This window comes from Corvus hawaiiensis, chromosome 14, assembly GCF_020740725.1.
Source record: "Corvus hawaiiensis isolate bCorHaw1 chromosome 14, bCorHaw1.pri.cur, whole genome shotgun sequence".
NCBI lineage: Eukaryota > Metazoa > Chordata > Aves > Passeriformes > Corvidae > Corvus > Corvus hawaiiensis.
Window position 1 is genome coordinate 4490265 of NC_063226.1, and position 20163 is coordinate 4510427.

Sequence of the window (20163 nt, forward strand, 5' to 3'; positions counted from 1 at the left end):
CAACATGACCTTGCAGAACAAAGTTATGTTCTCGGTTAGGGCTTGCCTGACGCTGCCAGAGGAATCCAACTCAAAATAGGCTGGGTTGAGAAACGAAGTTCACATTCTTCTCTGCAGAGTGAGATTTTGAATAAGTAACAAGCCCCATCCTTTCTAGATAAGAGCCACGTGGTGTTCCATCTGTAATGATGAGGACTGGGAATGACAGGACAAGGGGGAATGGCTTCCCACTGACAGAGGGCAGGATTAGATAGGATACCGGGAAGAAACTCTTCCCTGTGAGGGTGGGGAGGCCCTGGCACAGAGTGCCCAGCTCCCCTGGGAGTGTCCAAAGCCAAGGTAGACGGGGCTTGGAGCAGCCTGTGATAGTGGAAGGTGTCCCTGCCCATGGCAGGGGGTGGGAACGGGATGGAAATTTAAGGTCTCTTTCAATCCCAACCATCCTGGGATGCTCAGATCAGCTGGTCACTGAAGGCAGCCCGTGCTCTGCGGTGCAGGTGCAGGGATGCAGGTACAGAACGTGCTCCTTTCCCTGGCAGCTGCTGCCCCAGGCAGAGCCTCCTGCGAGCCGGCAAAGGCGACCGCGGCTCCTGCAGGTGTGAAAGGTTTTCTGGCGAAGTTCATAACCTCCCGTGAAAAGAATATTTAAGTCATTCGAGTAGCAGATAACTATGGGTTTACACTCCCGCTACACACCTTGTAAAGACAACGACAGCAAAGGGCTTTACTGAAAGCACAGGGCTTTGCTTTTCTGCCAGCGGCGCTGGGTGACGTTTGGCTGCGGGGCTGTAATACCGGGAGCGCGGTCGGTCCGAGCCCGTTCCCGGGCAGGCGGCGGTGCCGCAGCCGGGCCCTGCCCGGGGCGGGGTTGGGCCGGGGCTCCCCGCCCGCAGGTGCGGCCCGCCCAAGGCGCGGCCCGCGCAGGTAAAGCCGGAGCGGCCCCGCAGCGCCGCAGTCCCGCCGCGATGTTCGGGGCGCAGCAGCAGCTGCAGCCACCCGCGCTGCCCCCGCACCTCCAGCAGCAGCAGCACCACTACTACCGGCGGCAGCAGCACTACAGCACCCTGCCCGCCCGCCGGCCCTGCCCCGAGCCGCCGCCCTGCCCCGAGCCCCCGCCGTGCCCGGAGCCGCCGCGGCCGCTGCCCTGCCTGGACCCCGCTCCGCACCAGCAGCAGGACGGCGCCGTGGCCTACGACCGGGTGCGCGCCTACGGGCCGGGCTGCCGCCGGGTCAGCACCTCCTGCTCCTCCCGGGCCGCCTCGCCGCTGGACAGCGGGCACGGCTGCGACTCGCCACAGGTACTGCGGACACGGACCAGCCCTGAGCTGCCCGGGCCCTCGGGCGCTGTTCCCCTCGCGGACCCGGGACCCGGCTCCTGCCCGGGCCCTCGGGCGCTGCTCCCCTCCCGACCCGCTCCCGGCCTGGATGAGGCGCCGTCGAAGCCGGAGCCCGACCCTGGGAGCTGCGGGTGCGCCCGGAGGGTCGGGCCGGGCTCCCCCGGGCGTGGGACGGGTCCAGCCCCGGCCCCCTCCGCCCGCCCCGGGCGCTTCCCGGCGGAAAAGCCGCCGCAGCCGCTCCCCACCGTCCCCAGCTCCGCCGGGCTGTCCCCAGGCAGGGATGCGGGCAGTGGCACCGGCCCCAGCGCGGTGTCACCCGTGTCCGCCCAGCGCCGGCACCCTCTTAAGGCAGAACGCTGTTTTTGCCGGTTCTATCGCGGCAGAGCAGCGATCCCGCCGCAGGCGGGTGCTCCCTTCCCACGCCGGGATGTCACCGCGCGGCTCTGCTGACTTGGGGCTGCTCATGTAAATAGAACACGAAGCCTGTGTGCTTATTAGTTCTCTTTGAATCGATGGTGCTTAATAAGGTCCGCGACTGAAGTGTTGGGAGTTGGGCTTGGAAAGCCCTCACAATGCAGTTCAGCAGGTTTGTTGTGAGTGTATTCAAGGCATGGCTTGAAAGTATCGGTGGAATTTAATGCAACTGGTGTATTGAAACTAGAAACCAATAGTTTAAGAACAGATTTGACTGCAAAACCAGAAATGGAGATCAGAATTTATTCTCAACACATTTTTCCTCATACAGCAGAATATCATTAACATTGATAGGATTGCTCTGCTATACTCAAACGGCAACGTACATTTGTTTCAAGATGAACTCTTACTGAGTTTTCTTTCCCGTGTTATATTTACCTGTCAAAAAAAAAAAATCTGGATGAAGACCAATACAAGACCTGAATTCCTTTGAAAGCAGTATTTGCATGGTTTGAGGGCTGCCTTCCTCTCCAGCATGGTTTATGTAAATCCTGGGAAGTGAGCAAGCGGCTGGGCTCCTACAAGGACAAAGAGGAAACAGCCTCAAGCTGTGTTAGTGGAGGTTTAGGTTGGATATTGGAAAAGATTTCTTCATGGAATGGGTGGTTAAACATCAGAGCACACTGCCCAGGGAAGCGGTGGAGTCACCATCCCTGGAAATGTTCAAAAATGTGTGGATGTGGCACTTAAGGACATGGCCAAGTGGTGGCCTTGGCAGTGCTGGGGAGTGGCAGGACTCGATGATTTTGGTGGGTTTTTCCAACCTGAATGAGTCTGCGATCGTCATGGCTTTGTAGGAGTTGGTTATGGCAGAGCCATTCCCTCTATCCAGGTTGTTAATCCTCTTTTGCAAGATGTAGGGCAGGAGTGTAAACACAGGTCTCTCACCTCCCAGATAAGTGATCTGCTCAGCTAGGCTGGATGACAGTCTGAATTGCAGTTAATTAGTTAAATATTCATTGGCATAAACCCTGCAGTCCCAGGCTTCCTCTGCCTAGATAAGTATGTGAACAAGGATTACAGGCTCAAATGCTGTCGCTGCTCTATGGAGGATGTTTCATTTTCAACATCTGTTGTAGTCACTGAATCCATTATGTCCTGCTGATGAAAACTAATTTCTTGCTGAAGTGTTTTGCTGGACGAGACTTTAAAAACAAGAGGGTGTAGCTCAGTCAGGCTCTGTGTGGGTTGCAGTTTCAGTGGTGGAGAAGGAAGGCGCCTAATACAGATTATTAGGAAGTTACTAAGCAGAAAACAGTAACAGGGAAGTCAGCTAGGAGAAGGCAGAAGTGGCATGCTTGGTGCTGAATGGGAGTTGCCAGAGAGAAGCCCTGGGAGGGGTGTAGGGCATTCCCAAAGAGTGGATCAGTTGCCCTTTGAGCTGTAGGGCCACGTAAAGTGAATAATGGACCGATACTGAGCTCACATCTGTGTTTGTTGTAACACGAGAGTTTGGGGTTAGTGGCAGCCCCGAGCTGTAGTTTCAGCTCTGTACTGCTGGTAAAGCAAAGGACTGTCTTTGAGCAATATTTAATTTGCTTCTGCAGAGCTTTTGTGGATTAACAATAACAGACATCTACATCCCTGTTGATACAGTGCTAGTCTTCAGTCATGTGGCTGGGGTGTGCTCTTGTGTTTATTATGTACACTTTCAATAAGCTGGAGAGAGGGAGAGTTTGAAATTGGTGTGTGCACAGAGTACATGTGCTGGTACTTTTTGTGGTTCAGGATTCAGGGTTTTTTTTACTTTCTTGATGTGACTTTGTTTTGTCCTTGGAGTAATTCACAGCAAATTTTGCTCTGCTTCATCTAAATGAGAAGTGTTGAGAATAAATTCCCTTCCAGTGTGGTTTATGTGTATGAATCCCTTCACCGTGGTCATGAAAAGATAATATATGGAATGACACTTGCAAGATGTTTGCAGAGGCCAAAACTCTGACAGGGTTTGTAGGGATTTTCTGTCCATGAGAGAAATTTTGGGAGTCAGGTGTTTGTGTGGCTGGGCTCAGTTCTGTGACGTGCAAAGAGCTCCCATGAAAATGGTGTAATATTAACCAGCTCCAGGGCTGGTCTGTGTTGTAACAGCCTCAAACACAGCCTGCCATTTCCCCATTTCACCTGCCAACTGGAACTCATAAATTATGATTAGATGACTGGATTGCTTGTAATTAGCAAGACAATGTGTTGTGGATAAAGGCCTTTGACATAGATGAAATTCTTACTTTCATCTCTGTGTTGGCTGAAGCCAAGGGGAACCTGTTGAAATAAAAGTGAGAAGACCAATTGCTTCTACATAAAATTGGCTCACAGTAAGGATAAATCTATCAAATGCTTATTTTAATATTTAAAAATCTTAAAGACTGCAAAAAATATTTATGAAAGTGTTAGTGTTATCTTTGGAAAGTCTCCTTATAAACCCTATGGCAGGGGTTGGAATGGGAAGAACTTTAAGGTCCCTCCCAAACACTCTGTGATTCTGTAAAATAGACCCAGACTGACTGGTCAGGCTATTATAAATTCCAAACCCAGTCATGCCACTGAAACCCACAACAGCACTGGGCTTTGCCTTTGGAATCCCACCTTCCCCTTCCTTCTCCCAGTTAGAAAATGCTGCATCTCCAAACACTGCATCTTGTGACTGCACTGAGAGTGTCCTGAGCTATGCCCCTTGGGAATGCTGGAAAATGGAAACAGCCCGAGATCCCTTTCCATGGCAGTCTCCCCAGTGCTGGGGGACAGCTCCAGAGGCCTTGGAGGTGGCACCTCCTTGTGTGGAGCCGGGAGCTGTGTGTGGGCAGCGCAGGCTGGCACAGGCACAGTGCTTCTGCCTCTTGGTCCCCTCCCAGCCTGTGCCAGTCCAGCCTGCTTGGCTGGAACGGGAGAAAGGGCAGGCAAATCCGTGTTTGTAAAGCAGTTCTTTGAAAATGAAAGAGTTTGGGTATCTCGAAAATAAGCATAATTTTATCCAGGCAAAATATTTGTAGGTTCTGTATAATATTGCATATACAATGAGGCTGTCCTCGTGAATATTATAAAGGTCTGTTACAACTTAAAATGCTCCAGACTCCTCAGTTGTGGGTTTATTCCTCTGAGAACACCCTGGATGTGTTATCCTCTCTGGATTTTGAGTTAGTCCTGGCACATTTCTCCAACCTTTCAGCGAATTCCAAAGCTGTTGTTTAATGTTACACAATGGCCATGTGGTGTCCCTGCGCTGGAATGAAGCACTCCCTGCCATCCCACGGCTCTCCTGTGTCACAGCTCCCTGTGCTCCAGCACGGACACTGGGATCAAGCTATGCCTGCTCTGAGACTCGGCTGAAGGAAGGACCAGTGGCCATCCCTTTGTTGAGTATCTCACTTTTTAGTTCCAGCTCTGCAGGTGTCAGTGATGCAGGATTGGGCTGCAGGTTCCACCTCTGCTGCCTCCTCCCGGTGTTGTGTCCCCACACTCAGAGTCCTGCTGGCACCACTGGCACACGGGGTGGGAGCAGCACTGAGCAGCTTCCCAAGTTTCTGCAGCACTTTTAATTTTGAAATTTCTTAGTTACTTTGACTGCTACAAAAACAGTTTCTTTTCTACTTTTGTTTCTCTTTCCTGGTGCTGTTATGATTCACCCTTGGGAAGTTTGGAAAAGTGCTCCAGGCTTCCTAAACTTATCCAACAGTTGTCGGGAAACCTGACCTACTTCAGAGCTGCTCTCACCTGGCTGAGAATGTGTCTGAGACTGAACTGCAGCCACATAAACTTCCCCCTGGGTCTGGGGAAGAAATGATTCATTATGAAGATTGGAGGTTTGTGCTGTGAGGGAGAATAAACAGGATGCTGCAAACCGACAAATTGCCCAGTCCTTAGATTGGATTCAGTGGGAACTCTGCTTGTTTGGGTAAAGGCCTGGATGTGAAGAGTTGAAGCAATGTGTGATTTGTTGGAACTGGTGGAGGACAGCATCTACAATTGCTTGTAGACAGTACTGGGGCAAAACCTGAAGAAATCTATTTGAAAACAAAGCTGCTGCCAGGGACAGATTTTTGTAATTTGAAAAGGTACATCTCATTTTTCCTTCAGGAATGTGCAGATGCTCTGTGTGGGCATCGTTCCCATAGATGGCAATTGTGGAGTTGTGTGAACTGGATGTGACCCAGTGGTTTGCTGGGTGGCTTCTCTGTCCACTTCTGAGTTTAAGCAAAATCCAAATTTTCATGCCTTAGTGAAACAAAAAGAATTGATGGTGTATCTCCATCTACACCACTGAGTTAGATGTGTAACATGAAAAACTGAAAGTAAAAGAGATGGACTGGAACAGGGACATAGGATCCAGGAAGCCTTATCCAGCTTTGATTTGTGCCTGTTCTGCTGCACTTACAGAAAATATGGACTAATTACCTCAGACCTGCAAAGAGGGGACTGAGAAAAACCCAACTCTTAAAATGCAGTGATGGGTTGTGTCTTGCCATGCTGCACATGGGCCAATTCCTTTGGAGTGGGAAGGCCCTGGGTTTAAAATATCTCCAGGTGATTGTGGCCAGTGGATCCCAAAGTATTTTCTGCCAATGTCCATAATCAGATTCCTTTGGGAATCTGTGAAGGCCTGAGCTCTGCCAGGAAAGGTGTTAGAGGTTGAAGTGCAGTAATCTCTGAACCTTTTTCCCTTCCTTGCAGGGCACCATTCGCAGGATCATTATCGAGAACCCGGATCAGGTAGGGAAACTGTGTTGGAGTTCCCTCAGCTCCTTCCCCAGCTGCCTCCACGGGGCATGATAAACACTTTGAAAGCACACAGCTGACACCTCTGAGGGTGAGAGATGGAATTATGAGGGATTGAAAACACTGCAGAATGGCCAGTCAGGCTCCCACCTCTCAGCACCTAAGTCTTCATTAATATTGATTAACTACTAACTGCTTCTACTGTATTTATTTCGCACAGTCCCTATGCAAGCACAGCCACTTTGTTTCCAAATGGACACGCACTCAAATGTACACATCCTAAAGGACATCTCACATGTCTTTAAATTACCTGGTTTTGGTCAAAATTACACTAATCCTGAGTTTGCTGTTTGACAAGATTTAAGGATGTTTTTATTTATGTGTTTTACAGGAGCCATTATCCCCTTTTCTTAGAGGGGCAAACTTCTGTCCTGGAAATAATGTCATCTATGAAAAGACAATAAGAAAATATGAGCTATTAAATCCCCTGCAAGTAAGCTGGGTGTTTGTATTATCTCTTGCAAAAAGAAAATTGAGGTGGTAGCAGGAAATTGATGTTTCTGGGTTGGTTTGGTTCTGGGATTTTGTTGGGAGTAGCTGCCAATCTGAGAACTGCCTTGTTGTGATCTAGGACACATTCTCAGAGTAAATGAAACAATATTTAAGGAGAGCAGAAGGTGGAATGTTTGCCATATTTTTCCTGAGAATTTATTTATTTATTAACAATGAAAACTGCTTTGTATCTCTAATACTGTCAGTCTGTATCTGAATAGTGACTGTGAATTAGTTTCTTGCAGTAGCTTCACAACAGAACAACCAAGATAAATTTTTGGAAAAAAAAAGTTAAAAAGACAATTTTTTTTTTTACTGACTCTTGAAACAATATATATTTGGCAAACTTGTCTGAAATTTCATCTTAAAACTGGTGTTTTGTCAATAGCAAAAATATTGCTCCATTTTATTGCTCTGAAGTATTTCCAACAAGAAAAAAAAAATTGAAATTTAACATATCTCAGAGTGATTTACCTGGGGGGTTTTTAACTTCAGTTTAAAAAACCAAAGTATTCATGGCACTCTGGATTTTAGACAGGTGAATTATCTGTGATGTCCAGTCTCTGAAGCGGAAAAAGGAAAAAAAAAGTAATTATAAGTAATAGCTTCTTTCTTTCTGCAGATGATGTGCAAAGAAAAGAATAAAAAATCGTGGAAGTCCTGGAAACTATAGTTCTGGTTTTTGTTAAGTGGGGTATGTTTAGATTTAGGTCAAATCAGGAGTGTAGTTTTGAAGGAAATTTTCATGTGTAATGGGACATCCACCTTGGGAAAGGTGTCTCTCCTGTGCTTTTCACTGGCAGCTTCTAAAATTGGAGGAAAATGGTGAATTATGACCCTGGAGCATAAAAGTGTGAGGCAAACTCGCTTTCAGGTAGGAATAAAAAAAAAAAAAATAAAATTATTTGGATTATTAAAACATCTGAAACCACCACCAGCCTTGCCAGTCACAGACACATTTCATTCGCTATTGAGGTTAATCTCCCACCCCATCCAGACGTGTCCAGCACTAACAAGTCCGGTTGTGTCCGCAGGAGAGGCAGTTCCAGGTGTGCCAGGCGGAGCAGTGCCCGCAGTGCCCGCCCGCCCTGCCGGTGCCGGTGACCCAGCAGTGCCAGCAGACACAGACGGGCAGCGCCTGCGAGCTGTGCCCGGGCAGCGACGAGAGCCGGGGACACGCCGTGAGGAGGAGCACGGCCCCCGAGCTGGTGAGAGCTTCTTGCTTTGTTCTTAGGCAGGGAGAAAACTCTGGGAAGGAAGGGTTTTATGTTTGTGCAGGTTTTGTTGGAACTCTCAGCACCACAGCCCTGGAACTAAGCAGGGTCTGTATCTCTGTCTGGAACTGTTCGAGGTTTTGTCATGTGCTGTTGAGGGGGGAAATGGCTCTTTGAGGTGTTGTATTTCTCGTTGTCACAGACCTGTGCTCAGGTGTGCACTGACTGAGATCAGCCCATGGTGTTTAACTGTGCTCAGTCTCGCTGGGTTGTTTGGTTTTGTTTTTCTTTACCCATCAATTCAGTCAGGTTCCACCTGTCAGTCTGTACACACAGACTGAGGGATGCACAGCTCTGCCTCGAGTTTGGGAGAAAACACACTTTGCTTTATAACCTCGACAAACATCAGCTCAGGATTCCTCTCCTCCTATGCTGATCAACCAGGGCTTCAAATATATTTCAATTTGATGCAAAAGTTGTTGACACAGATTCACTGGAAGCACAAAAGGAACTTCCTGGTATAGCTGTAGCCTGTTAGTGCAGCTGGAGAGGGAGTGCAGCAGGTCCCTCCTGTGCACCCAGTTGGTGTTTGGGTGACAAACACCCTGGGGACCTCAGTGTCAGACCTGTGCAGAACCTTCCAGAGCCTGACACTCCCATCAAGCAGCTTGGGACACTCAGCTTGGGCTGATGTTCCTATAGAGCTGATGACAAATGATGGCACTGCTCTGGAAGCAGGACTTAGTGCCTGTTGTTCTAAAGGAAGTAATTCCTCTCTGTACAGTTTGTTGAAAGCCAGCAGACATGGAAGACTCACCACCAAGGAAAGTGTAAACAAATTGCAAATGTCTAAGAGCAGCCAGACCCAAGTCCATTCTACCTGTAGCATTCTCATGTTCAGCTTTCCTCCCGAAGAAGGGATCCTGTTCTGATCTCCTGCCTGTCTCCTGCCAGGTGAGCTGCCCCCAGGACAACCCCGAGCAGCTGGACTGTCGCTTCTTCGGGGAGCTGCTGGCCGAGCTGCACCGCAAGAGCACTGACCTGTACAGCTGTTTGCTGCAGCACGTGGAGAAGATTGGCACAAGGTATTGCCACTGGATCTGTCATGCCTGTGTCCCAGACATCCAGCACTGCACAGCTGACAGGGATGGTGGTGCTTGTGGATTGGTTGTACTCTTTTTTTTCTTCCTGACAGCTAGAATTGACTGGATGTTTTACACATTCATCTGATTTGCAAGTAACTGAGGACATAAAAATGCTGTGAGCCAAGGAAATTTATTGAATTTGATGCTTACGAATTGTGTCTCACACGTGTTGGTACACTTGAGCAAACAAGTACTTACAGCACATGCTGACATATATTTCATGATACAATTGCTGTGTCCTGAAGAAACAACCCAAATGTCCAAAGTTCCTCTGTCCCGTTGAAATGTTGTTTCAACATGTGTTAATGGATTAAAGGACAGCCACCAGGCATAAAGCTCAGTCTCTACACCCAAATGAACATTAAGCATGTTTTCTGCAGACCATCTGTGGGAAGAAGTGAGATTCAGAGCCTGCACAACCTTCCCCCTTCCCTCTCAATCGCCCTCATTCTTCCCCCTCACTCCTGGTCTCGTCTGGTGCTTTCAAGGGTTACTGAATAAGGAAAGTGGTCCTGTAGCAGAGGGAAAAAGGGAATTTAACCACCACAAAGACCCTGACAGTGCCAAGTCAACACTTGGGGCAGGGTATTGCAGCAGAGTTGTGGGCAAACCATTATCCAGGCAATTAAGGGAGTAATTGGGTTAACTGACCATAATTTGGATAACTGCCCAAAGAACTGGGGACTGTCAGCCTGTGTTAGCTGTGCTGCTGTAGGACTCCGGTCTCCCCGGGAATTCCTTGCTGGAGTGGTGTTTAACAGTCACTGCCTGGCACCACAGAGGGAAGGTAATGACTCTTGAGCTGATAAAGGCCCTTCCTTGCTCTGTATTGTCCATCAATCTTTTAGTGGTGAATGTGGGCCTGAATCTTGAAAGTTCTCAAGCAGCTTTGTGTTAACAGATCCTTGGATTTTGTGTTTTACAGGAACCACGACATCGAGTTAACATGCCAGGTAAGGCCCAGGCTGTCCCCTGACACTGGTGGGGGGGTTCAAGCAAATTAGCCAAGCCAGTTGCAATGAAGGAGGCTGGTCTTTGTTAGTTAATGGCTCCTGCTTGGCAAAAAACATTCAGAGCCTGAAACCTACTGCCAGGCAGGTATAAATGTGATAATACTGAAAGGAAACTTGAAGAATTCGCATTATTCCAGTATGAGAGTCAAATTTTGGAAGTCTCTCCTGCCAATAATGGTTTCACTGGAAAATGACTTGCACAGGTACCTGTATTTTCAGAATGGTTTTTTTGCAAGGGCTCCATCACTCCCTGGCCTGTGAGTGCTGCTGAGCAGCAGGTGCTGCACCTTTGAAGGCATTCAGTGTGAATGGGGCAGAAATACCTGTTCAGGGCTCACCTGAAGGAAGCAAATGCCACTGAATCCTGGCAGCATCTCCTGTTGGTCATCTGGGGTTTACTGGCAGCCCATTCACTGGTCAGAAACACAAGGCATTTCCCCACCATGAACTGCTGGGAGTTGTAGCATCAGCTGTTAATCCCTGAGAGAGGATTGGTTTGAATACTGCTTTTAAAATAAATTTTAAATTTAAGGATTTGAATATATGCTTCATGTATCACTTCATCTCACTTTGTACATGCCTCACGTATAAAAGACTTTGGAAGTTTTCTGGATAGACTTTGATCTATTTTTGTTCTTATTTGCCTTGTACTAAGGATGTTTTTCATAGCAGAGCTGTGTAATTAATGAAGAAACCACATTGCTATCTACCAGGCAAAATTCTTAATCAAGATGTCTCCCCTTTCCTCCCTTCTTTGCTTAGACTGAAGATATTGAGGAATTAATTCCCAAAGGACTGTCTGAGGCAACAAAGCAGCAGATTCGTTATCTCCTCCAGGTATGGGAGCGTGGCAGCCTGTAGGAACTGGGTGCAGTAGGAGTTGGCTCACAAGGAGATGGGACTTGGTACATCACACACTTCACTCTGCATTCCCTCATTCCACTGTTTCTACAGTAAAGGGGGTGGAATGGTGGTGTTAAGGGAAGTGCCAGCTGGACCCACAGTCCACTTGTGTCTTTTAAACTGAGCTTTACTGGGGCTTTCCTGCAGTTTCACTGGAAACTCTTGGCTTTAGACCACTGAGAGAACAGAGACCTTTCATCTTTCTGTTTTGTGTATTAAGGCTTTACTTTAAAAGCCAAACACAAATAGGAGGTGCTAAAAACAGAAGCAGAGCCTGAATCCCATGTGCACACAGCCCAACCCCATGGCTGGGCACGGAGCAGGCAGGGAGGGGTGGGGAGGGAGCTGGAGAACCAGACAGGAGGACAAAACCCTTTACACCTGAACCACAGCAGCAATGGTTCTGTTTGTTGCCAGATGCCAAAAGCACAGCTCAGCACTCAGAGCTGCCTTTGCCAGGCAGGAGTGTCAGAGCAGGATCCAGGGCAGCCTCAGCAGCAGCGTCCTGATCTGGGCTCCCTCAGGTAGGGGGAGGGTGATCCTACCAGGGAGCTGTACCTTGGAATTACTTCCTGGTAAAAAAAAAAAAATCCATTGGAATGGAGTTGTGAAGGAGCAGCCTGGACTGAGTTTGCAGCTGCCCTGCTCTGACCTCCCCAGTCCCTTCCACCTGGACTTATTCTGTGCTTCTCTTACAAGGAAGATGGACATCAACCCCCAAATATTCCATGGCCTCACGCTGGCACACTGTCCCAGGAGGCTGGTTCAGCTCCAGGTGAAAAAGCTGGAACAGGCATTTCCTGTTGTCTATGTGTCCAGCTGGTTTTACACCCACACAGCTGTGATTAAAAAATGCAGCCAAAATGGTTTTTGGGGAACCAGGTGTTTTCAGGATACACCCAGAGTGTTCCCAGACCCCTTGGCCACTGGGACAGAGCTGGGAGGGAAGGGTTTGCACAGCCCAGGATCCCAAGTTGGGAATGCCCAGAGGCTCCTCTAAGGACACAGAGAATTCCACAGGAAAAGCACATGGCACCTCTGGGCTTCAGCAACCTCTAGCACGAAGCAATTGCTGAGTGGGGTTTTCCGTACACTTTTATAGTCTAAATTTCACCATTTGACTCAATTCCTTCTTTCAAACTACCCTGTAGTGTATTACACAATAAAACCAACAAAACCATACAGCAAAAGTGAAATTCCACTTTAATTATAGAACAAACAAAAAGTTGAGTTACACTAGGAATGAAGGCTCAGTCACACCACAGCACCAGTGGGGATAAAAAACTGGGCAAGGGCCAATCCCCATACGGATAGAGAGCTCATTCTTCCAAGTTAAGGGAACATGCAGGAGGATTTCACTTTTGTCCAGACAGTAAAAAACCACAGTTTTTGCACAGAATATTCAGCCCTTCCAGGAGAGTCACAACTTGAGGAGTTATTTTGTGTCCTTTCAAACTCTATTCTTCTTCTTTTAAATATTATATGTATCATGAAATGCAGCAATTTATGCTTTCACCTGAATCAATACACGGCTATTAGAGACATTGAAATTAACATTCCAAAGGAGAAAAGTGTTGGGCTGTGGTCACTTCTGGTTTTCTCTTTCATCCAGGTGATTCCTTTCATCTTTGGGATCTTTTTCCTTTTAAAGGGAGGAGTTGGCTGTATGAGCTTTTTCAATTTAAATTTTTAAAAATGTTAATTAAGTTCCCTCACCCTTGAGCCCAAAGCTTTGCCAGATCTCAAACATGACTCATTCCCCTTTTCAGGCAGGGCAGCAATTTCTAAAAATCAGTGTAAACACAAAGCTTTGAAAGCTCACACAGTAATTGTGCAATATTAACAATTTATTTTTCACTTTATTGGTGTACAAAGGCGCAGTTCCTTACTCTGTTGTTCCTTCCACGTTAACAACGTTTTCCTGTGTTACAAGCAGAAATTGAACACGGGCATTTGCAGAACAAAGTGCAATGAAAATGTTTCTTGTAGAAACTGTGGGCACTTCAAAGGATGTGCAATGGTTTTAGAAGTTATGTCAGCTGTAAAGCAGTTTCTGTTCTACCTCTTGTCAGGCATATTGTAAACAAAGCTGCCTAATTAATCCCAATTACCCTTTCAATTTCTCCCCTCCCAGATGAGAGTGACATCGGACAAATCCCTGAGACTTGTGCTTTCCACGTTCAAGAATCTGCGTGAGGAGCTCTGCCATTTGCAGGATGACCTGGGGGTGAGTCCTGTTCCTCACTGCCCACGGCTCATCCAGCTGTTCCCAGCTGGCAGCAGGAGCCCAGGGCTGGCATTGCAGGCTGTGGCTGCGCTGATGGCAGTGGCTGCTCTGTCAGTGCCTCGGGGGGCCTGGATGGCCACGGGTGGCTTGGGCAGCTCCAGGGGTTCTCTGGGCTTCAGCCATCCCAGCTCTGTGGCTGTGGATGCAGGCAGCAGATCATTCCTGTTGGGGAAGCAGCAGTGTTTCTCACACCAGCCCAAGTGCTGGCACTGCTGGGAATGTCACAGCATTGTCCTGGAAAATGCAAAGTTGAGGGAGAAGGAGTTTGAACTTGAGCCCAGAACAAGGAGTCTGTGCAGTAGGCTTAGTTTTGTGGTGGGTTTTGTTTGTTTGGGGTTTTTTTTGTTGCCTTCTATTTAAATTGTTTCTGGGACAGACTGGAAGGGCAGTGTCCGGGATCCCAGCGCTCACCACCCAGCACAAAGCCACAGGCACTACAGTGTGTGCTGTGTACCTAAACCCCAGACTTTCAAGAAAGTTGAGCATTCTCTTGATTGTAAAACATCCCTTTACTAAAAACTGCATGTGTTGTACTTTATGGGAAGCGTTTACTGAAAAATTGCAGCTTTTGACTGTGAGCTTTTGACTTTTGTCCTGCAGAAGCTGGAAACAGACAATGTCTTGCTGAAGAAGGATTTGGCTTTTAAGGATTCTCAAGTAAAAGAATATGAAACAATGTTGGCTTCTCTGAGGGAGAACAATCGTCAGCAGCAGGTGAATCTAGACCTTTTCAGTGTCATTCCAGGCAGCCAAAATAGGGGCAGTTTGCTGACTTTTGGGTACTCTGAGTAACTGCTGCCTGCTGTGTGTATGATGCTGTTGCTCCCCTGGGGAATTCCATGTGCTCATCCCCCTGTACTTTCCAGCAAGGGCTCAGGGACAGCACTGCCAAATGCCGCTCCCTGGAGGAACAGCTCCTGTCCCTGCGGCTCAGTGAGGGGGACAAGGACTGCCAGCTGAAGGAGCTGGAGTACAGCAAGAGGGCCCTGGAGCAGGAGATCCAGAGCCTCAAGCTGCAGGTGAGGGCTCACCTGGCTGGGTGCAGTCTGGGTCCCAGACTCGGAGGGATCAGTGCAGGAAAACTAATGATGAAAACTCTTTGTAAAATAAAAACTGGTTCTTTGCTGCAGAGCTGCTCCAGCCCAACCCTGCAGACCACGACGGACGAGCTCTCCAGCCGCTACGTGGAGATGATCAACAACCTGAGGGAGGACAAGGACAGGGAGATCCGCAGCCTCAGGGTAAGGGGCGCTGCTGGCACTGGCTGTGTGCGGGGACAGCTGCTCTTGCAGTTATAACAGCAGAGATCTACCGCAAGCACTTTTTGGGTGTCTTTGGGTTCTGCAGTTACTTTACTCATAGACAGTGGTGATGGCTCAAAACCTTTACAGTAGAACAGAAAACTGTGATTTTAAAAACACCCCAACAGTTCTTCACATGAAGAAACTAGGGATCAATCTGATTAGCAGGCTGTCCTAAAGGGATATTTCATGTGTCCTGGTAACATAAGAAATTAGTCAAAAGATGCTCAATAGGAGACAAAAATAAATCTCAGTGACAGCTGTATGTAGGAAATGTCTCTCATAGAAATCAGTAATAAAAGTGTCTGGAAGCCAATTCAACTGGTTCAGTGTTGGTTTAGCTTTACAGAGTTATAAAAGAATTAAATTAATACTGGGTAGAATTCAGTCCAATTAGCACTTTCTGAATTTACTGTGTGGCTCAGCTTCCTGATCTGAAAATGCCTGGGTCTCACTGTTGATGGTGTTAATGAAATGCCAGCCCCGGAGCCCGGGTGGGTGCTGAGGGGCCCTGCCCAGAGCCCCCCACACCTGAGAGCTCCTGCCTTGTTCTGCAGTCTCAGCTGTGCCAGTTCCAGCAGGACATAACCAGGAGAGAGGGGAGCAACAGTGACTTGCAAATGAGGCTGCACGAACTGACATCGCTGCTGGAGGACAAAGAGGCTTTTATTAAACAACAGCAAGAGGTAAAATAATTCAAGTTATTTCTCTTCTAAGGGTTTTTGTGTTTAAACTTCTATGTACTGTGCAAGTGAAACCTTACCAGGAAGTCCTTTGTCCTCTCCTGGCTCAGGAATAGGGGCTAGGATTTGTTTTAACTGAATGCTGTTCCTCTGCCAGCCTTCTGGAAGAACAGATTTTCAGACTGTTCTTTGAGATGAAGTTCTGCAAATATTTTGTTGTGACTTTATTGAATTGATACTTCAGAAAACATTACTTCAAATCAATGTTTGCTTTTGGTTTTCTCAGGAGCTCTTCAGACTGAAGCACGAGAAATTATCCGGCAGTCAGTCCCCTGGGGTGACAGCCATCATCACTAAAAAGTAATGTGTTATTCACCTTTCTTAAAAACACATCCTTTGGGATTTCCTTTATTTAGGCTCTGTTAAGCAACCTGTTCAACTCTCTGCAGGTATAGGAATCAGTATCCTATTCTGGGTCTCCTGTCTGATGACTACAAGGTCACATCACCTGTCAATAAATCACAAACGATTGTAATTGAGAGGACTGGAGAGATCTGGAAACATGTGAGTTTACCTGGAGAGGGACTGTTCCCTCTGCACTCCCTAAGCGTTCAATTTAACTTCAAAGCAAGTATTTCCCAAACTGAGAGCTCAGGGATGCCCTCGTGGTAATTTAACTCGCTGCAAAAAGCAAAGTGACTGACTGCAGCCAGGGAAGTGTCCTGGCTCTTGCGAGCAGGCAGTAATTGGTGGGTGTGGTACAAATAAAACCTTTTGTTGTTTTCTCTGGCACGTAATTGCCCTGAACAAAAGCAGCAGCGTTGCCCTAACACCGGCCCCGGGGTGTTGCTGTACTGGGCAGGGAGGCAGGGACTGTGTCCTGCTGTGCTCTCAGGTGAGGAGGGATTTGGGAGGGCTGTGCTCCCTCTGCATTAGGAGCATTAATGACTCCAAGCTATTACTAAAACATACGAAGCAGCACATCCCTGAAACTCACCTTGAGCTATGGCAGTGACTAACCCAGGAATGCAGAAGAGTGGTGACATTTTAAGGAGTGATTCAGAATAAAAATAGAAAACAGGGCTGCGGAAGCTATTTCTGTTACAGGCAGTGGCTTGTGGTGCCAAGTTTGGCTACAAGGAAAAGGCTGGAGAAATGGCAGGGTGGCCAGGCAGGGGTGGTGGTGGCTGCAGGCACAAGGTCACAGCAGCACCTGGACACAACCAAGGGGGGGACACAGCCAGGAGACAGTTTTGTGACAGCCTGAGCAGATGCAGGTAGCACATCTGGCCTGCTCCCCAAGGGGACCTTGCCTGCAGCAGGATTAGGAAAGTAGAAAGTGCAGGTCACTGGCAAAGAGCAGAGTTTTATTACTGAGCCCTAAAACTCACCCAGGTGCATTGCAACCTAGTGAAATGTCAAGCAATTAAACATCAATAGAGAAATTAAAAAGTGAAGTGTTTGGTACAGAGGAAAGGCTCACTGCTCCCCTTGGACCCTTCACAAGAGAAAACAAGTAGGTAATTAAATGAGATGCTTTACAGGAGGTAGTTTTGTTTCATAACAGAAACAGGTTTATGTATTTCTTCTAACAAGTTGCTTGTTTCTTTTAGGAATGAAAGAAACCTCTGAGCTCCAAGGAGTTCACAACCACTGAAACTGCTTTACTTTCTGCTCTTCTGCATCCAAAAAAAGGTTCAGTCTGAGAGTGAGGAAGGCTGAGAAAACATTAAGGACTCACTTTTCCCTCGGAAGAATGGGATGCCATCCCTCTGTGGACTTCAGCTGTTCTTGACTAACTCCTGTTCTTCAGCCGGTCCTGAGGCAGTCTAGGAGACAAAAGGAAGACACCTGAAACCTTTTCCTCCTTGTAGCCATGTTCCGTGTCCACATGCTGAGAGTGGGAATGACCCCGATGTCAGTCCCACCCCTCCCACGGCTGCTTTCAGTGCAGAGTCACGGGCTGCATGGAAACTTCAAAAATACCTCACTGGGACCTGCTCCTTACCTTACACCTGCCTCTGTCTGGGAAGCTCGGACACAAAGGACAAAACTTACAGCAAACCCAGCTTCTGACCTGGCAAATGCCAGCAGGACCCAGTTCAGTGAAGGCTGGGCAAAGGCTCATTTTAGAGAATGTTTCTGACCTCAGAGGTGATGTGTTCTTAGCCCCAAACCAGCTGTAAGTATTTATTTGCTGTGCTTCAAATTTTCAACAACTTGGCATATTTTTATATAGAAGAACTTTGAGCTATTTTCATTCATGGACTAAATTTCCTTATCAGACCAACCTGCCATTTACAATTTCTGCTCCTTGCAGGACCACAGAAATTCTTTCAAACTGATTTTGGTGTTCATGATACAGCAGTTGTCTGAGCAACACAGCACAGAGAATCACAGGGAAAGTTTGAACGCTGTAATCCAAAGGTGCTCTTTTATCGTGGGGTTCTTGCTTTGCTTTCCTGCTGCAGCCATGTAGTTCTGTTCCCAGATACTATAGACCCTAGGCAACGTTTAATGGGGAAAAAATGCTGGAGACTATGTGTAACCATGAAATAAAGCCAAGTTTAACTCTCTGGGTCATTGTCTGTCTGTCCTGGAACCATGTTGTGTGAGGGGGGAGCAAGTGGTGTCTTGTTCCTCTCTATGAATCTTCACAAGTGAAGGATGAGAGCTGCGTCCCTTTTCTGGCTGCTGCCCCCAGTCCTCCATCAGGTAATGCTGGATGTCCAGCTGGCCTTGTGCTCTTCAGGACTGGGCAAAGAGCCACAACTAAAACCTGCTGCTGCTCTTTGAGTGTGTCCAGGCTGAGAGGGGCCTGCACTTTCACCTGCCTGGGCCACCCCTTCAGCCTGGCTTTACAAGAACAGGCTTTTAATTAAATACCCTCATTTGAACAAGGAGTGCCTTGCCCCTCTGAATTCAGTAAGTATTCTAGAACAGATTCTAAAGCAACCCCTCTTTCTGCAGAGCAGTGACTAAAAGGTACATCTACACTCAGAGTTACTGTGCTCCTGCCACGGGACAGGGTCAGTGTAATAAGTGATTTCAGTTACATTATACTGACAGCAGAAGACTTTTCACCTTTGCTGATCTTAACCAAAACAAAACCTAACAGCACCATGTTTGTTTAATGCCATCAGTTACCTGTGCAGGTGTCTGGGTGCAGGTGCTCCTTGTGCTCCCACCAGGACTGGGTGTTTCCCACAGCTCAGACGAAGCTACAACGAGCAGGAATGGGAGTTATTAATGGCCACAGTTAATGACAGCTCATCCCAGCCATGGATTTCCCAACCAGCCCCTCAGTGACACCAACCTGTGTCTCCTCCACTCCGTGGCACAGCACAGGACATGCAGGGAACTCCCTTAAGGAGGGACAGGACTCAGACCAGGAGCTGCTGGGTGTGGTGACACAATTCCATGGCAAAGGCCACCATCAGGCAAATACTCTGTTTTCAAATGCAGCTGATCCATCACAGTGGAAGCACCATCCTCACGCAGCCAGGAGAGCTGTAGCCTGCTTAGAAAAAAGCCTGGGTTCCTGCTCAGGCCAGCCAGCTCTGTCCTGGCCTAGCAAGGACAGCTCCTCAAAGAATCTGAACATCACCAGACCTTGTAAACGCTACTGAGCAGAGGCTGTAACTACACACTGTACTCACACAAAACACAAAGCAATCAATACATGGTGGTCAAAAAGCTGAATTAGAGTAGTAGATAAAGCATATAGCCATTTATTTAGGAGCTGGTTTTGTTTTCAGACCATATTTATTTAAAAAGCAAATTTAGTGTTTTTTACTATAAAGTACCTGTTACTGTGGGCTCAGCTGTCCCCTCTGTGCTGTGGAACTGGAACTGATTACCTAAGGTGGTTTCTGCTGGAGTTTATAAAAACATCTTTTCTCATTTACTCAGCTCTGTAAGTGCTGGTTAGAAGCAGTTTACCTTAGCTCATTTCCCACCTCCATTTCAGGTAGGTCCACCAAGACTTCTACATTTTCTTCAGGAACAAATTAGAAAAAAATCAGACACTATTAACTTCATATAATTACAACAATCTACATTCTGCCCTGTGTTTATCTGCCAGAATGCAGAGTCTTGTTTTGCAGTGAAAAGGAGAAAACTGCCTTCTGTTTTTTGACTGACCTTTCTGCAGTATTGAAGTTTCTCTGCCTCAGCTGTAAAATAAAAGCCAAAGAGGGCCCTGGCTGGGAAGTCCCTGACAAGTCCAGCAGCCACCAGCCCACACCCAGTACCTCACCTTTACCTCCAGAGTTCTGCTGCTGCTCTTCCGTGTTTTCTCTCAAATTTATTACCTTTCATTGTGGGCAGTTGAAACCTGAGGAAAGAAAAACACAGCTAATGATCAGGATGTGAATCACTTTTAACTGCACCTGTCAGCCCAATAAAAAGCTGCACCAAACAGATCTGACATTTCAGAGCAAGCCCTGCACACGTGTGAGGCTCTGCTTGCTCAAGCACCCCTGACCTGTCTGTCACAGCTCTTAAATATTTACTGGGAAAGGGCACAGAGAAGGATTTGGGAACTG

The 20163-nt window shown here is 47.5% G+C and overlaps 2 protein-coding genes and 1 long non-coding RNA gene across 13 annotated transcripts in view; 1 reads left to right on the top strand and 2 right to left on the bottom strand.

Annotated features, from left to right (window-relative positions):
- LOC125333229 overlaps positions 1-1814 on the bottom strand; it is an 18487-nt gene extending 16673 nt beyond the window's left edge. Inside the window, exon 1 of the long non-coding RNA XR_007206809.1 lies at positions 1583-1814. This is a non-coding gene — a long non-coding RNA (uncharacterized LOC125333229). The remainder of the gene's footprint in view (positions 1-1582) is intronic.
- POF1B (POF1B actin binding protein) lies at positions 943-18192 on the top strand. Of its 3 annotated transcripts, XR_007206807.1 has the most exons (16): positions 945-1298; positions 6474-6512; positions 6910-7011; positions 8105-8278; positions 9239-9369; positions 10355-10382; positions 11205-11279; positions 13480-13572; positions 14233-14346; positions 14499-14651; positions 14763-14873; positions 15491-15619; positions 15903-15976; positions 16066-16180; positions 17230-17798; positions 17937-18192. XR_007206807.1 is itself a non-coding variant. In XM_048319014.1 (15 exons), exons 1-15 carry the CDS (start codon positions 966-968, stop codon positions 17233-17235), a joined length of 1677 nt encoding a protein of 558 aa, XP_048174971.1. In that variant the 5' UTR covers positions 945-965; the 3' UTR covers positions 17236-18192. The 3 variants fall into 3 exon arrangements, 2 of the variants coding, with proteins under 2 accessions (XP_048174970.1, XP_048174971.1); XM_048319014.1 differs by having other exon boundaries at positions 17230-18192; XM_048319013.1 differs by lacking the exon at positions 17937-18192 and having other exon boundaries at positions 943-1298; positions 16066-17301.
- Positions 12526-20163, bottom strand: part of ZNF711 (zinc finger protein 711) — a 29629-nt gene continuing 21991 nt past the window's right edge. For 3 of the 9 annotated variants that reach the window (XM_048319012.1, XM_048319005.1, XM_048319004.1), the window contains 4 exons: positions 18933-19952; positions 18764-18837; positions 14664-17445; positions 12526-13866 (listed from right to left, as the gene is read on the bottom strand). The gene's annotated coding sequence lies outside the window, so the exon portion shown is untranslated. The remainder of the gene's footprint in view (positions 13867-14663; positions 17446-18763; positions 18838-18932; positions 19953-20163) is intronic. The other 6 variants (XM_048319009.1, XM_048319010.1, XM_048319006.1 and 3 more) reach the window with 6 other exon arrangements.

Excerpts from the sequence above, each read along its gene's own strand:
- POF1B (XM_048319013.1), top strand. The coding sequence starts at position 966 with ATGTTCGGGGCGCAGCAGCAGCTGCAGCCACCCGCGCTGCCCCCGCAC. Across the intron at positions 1,299-6,473 it reads ACGGCTGCGACTCGCCACAG|GGCACCATTCGCAGGATCAT; the intron begins GTACTGCGGACA and ends CCTTCCTTGCAG. Across the intron at positions 14,874-15,490 it reads GGGAGATCCGCAGCCTCAGG|TCTCAGCTGTGCCAGTTCCA; the intron begins GTAAGGGGCGCT and ends CTTGTTCTGCAG.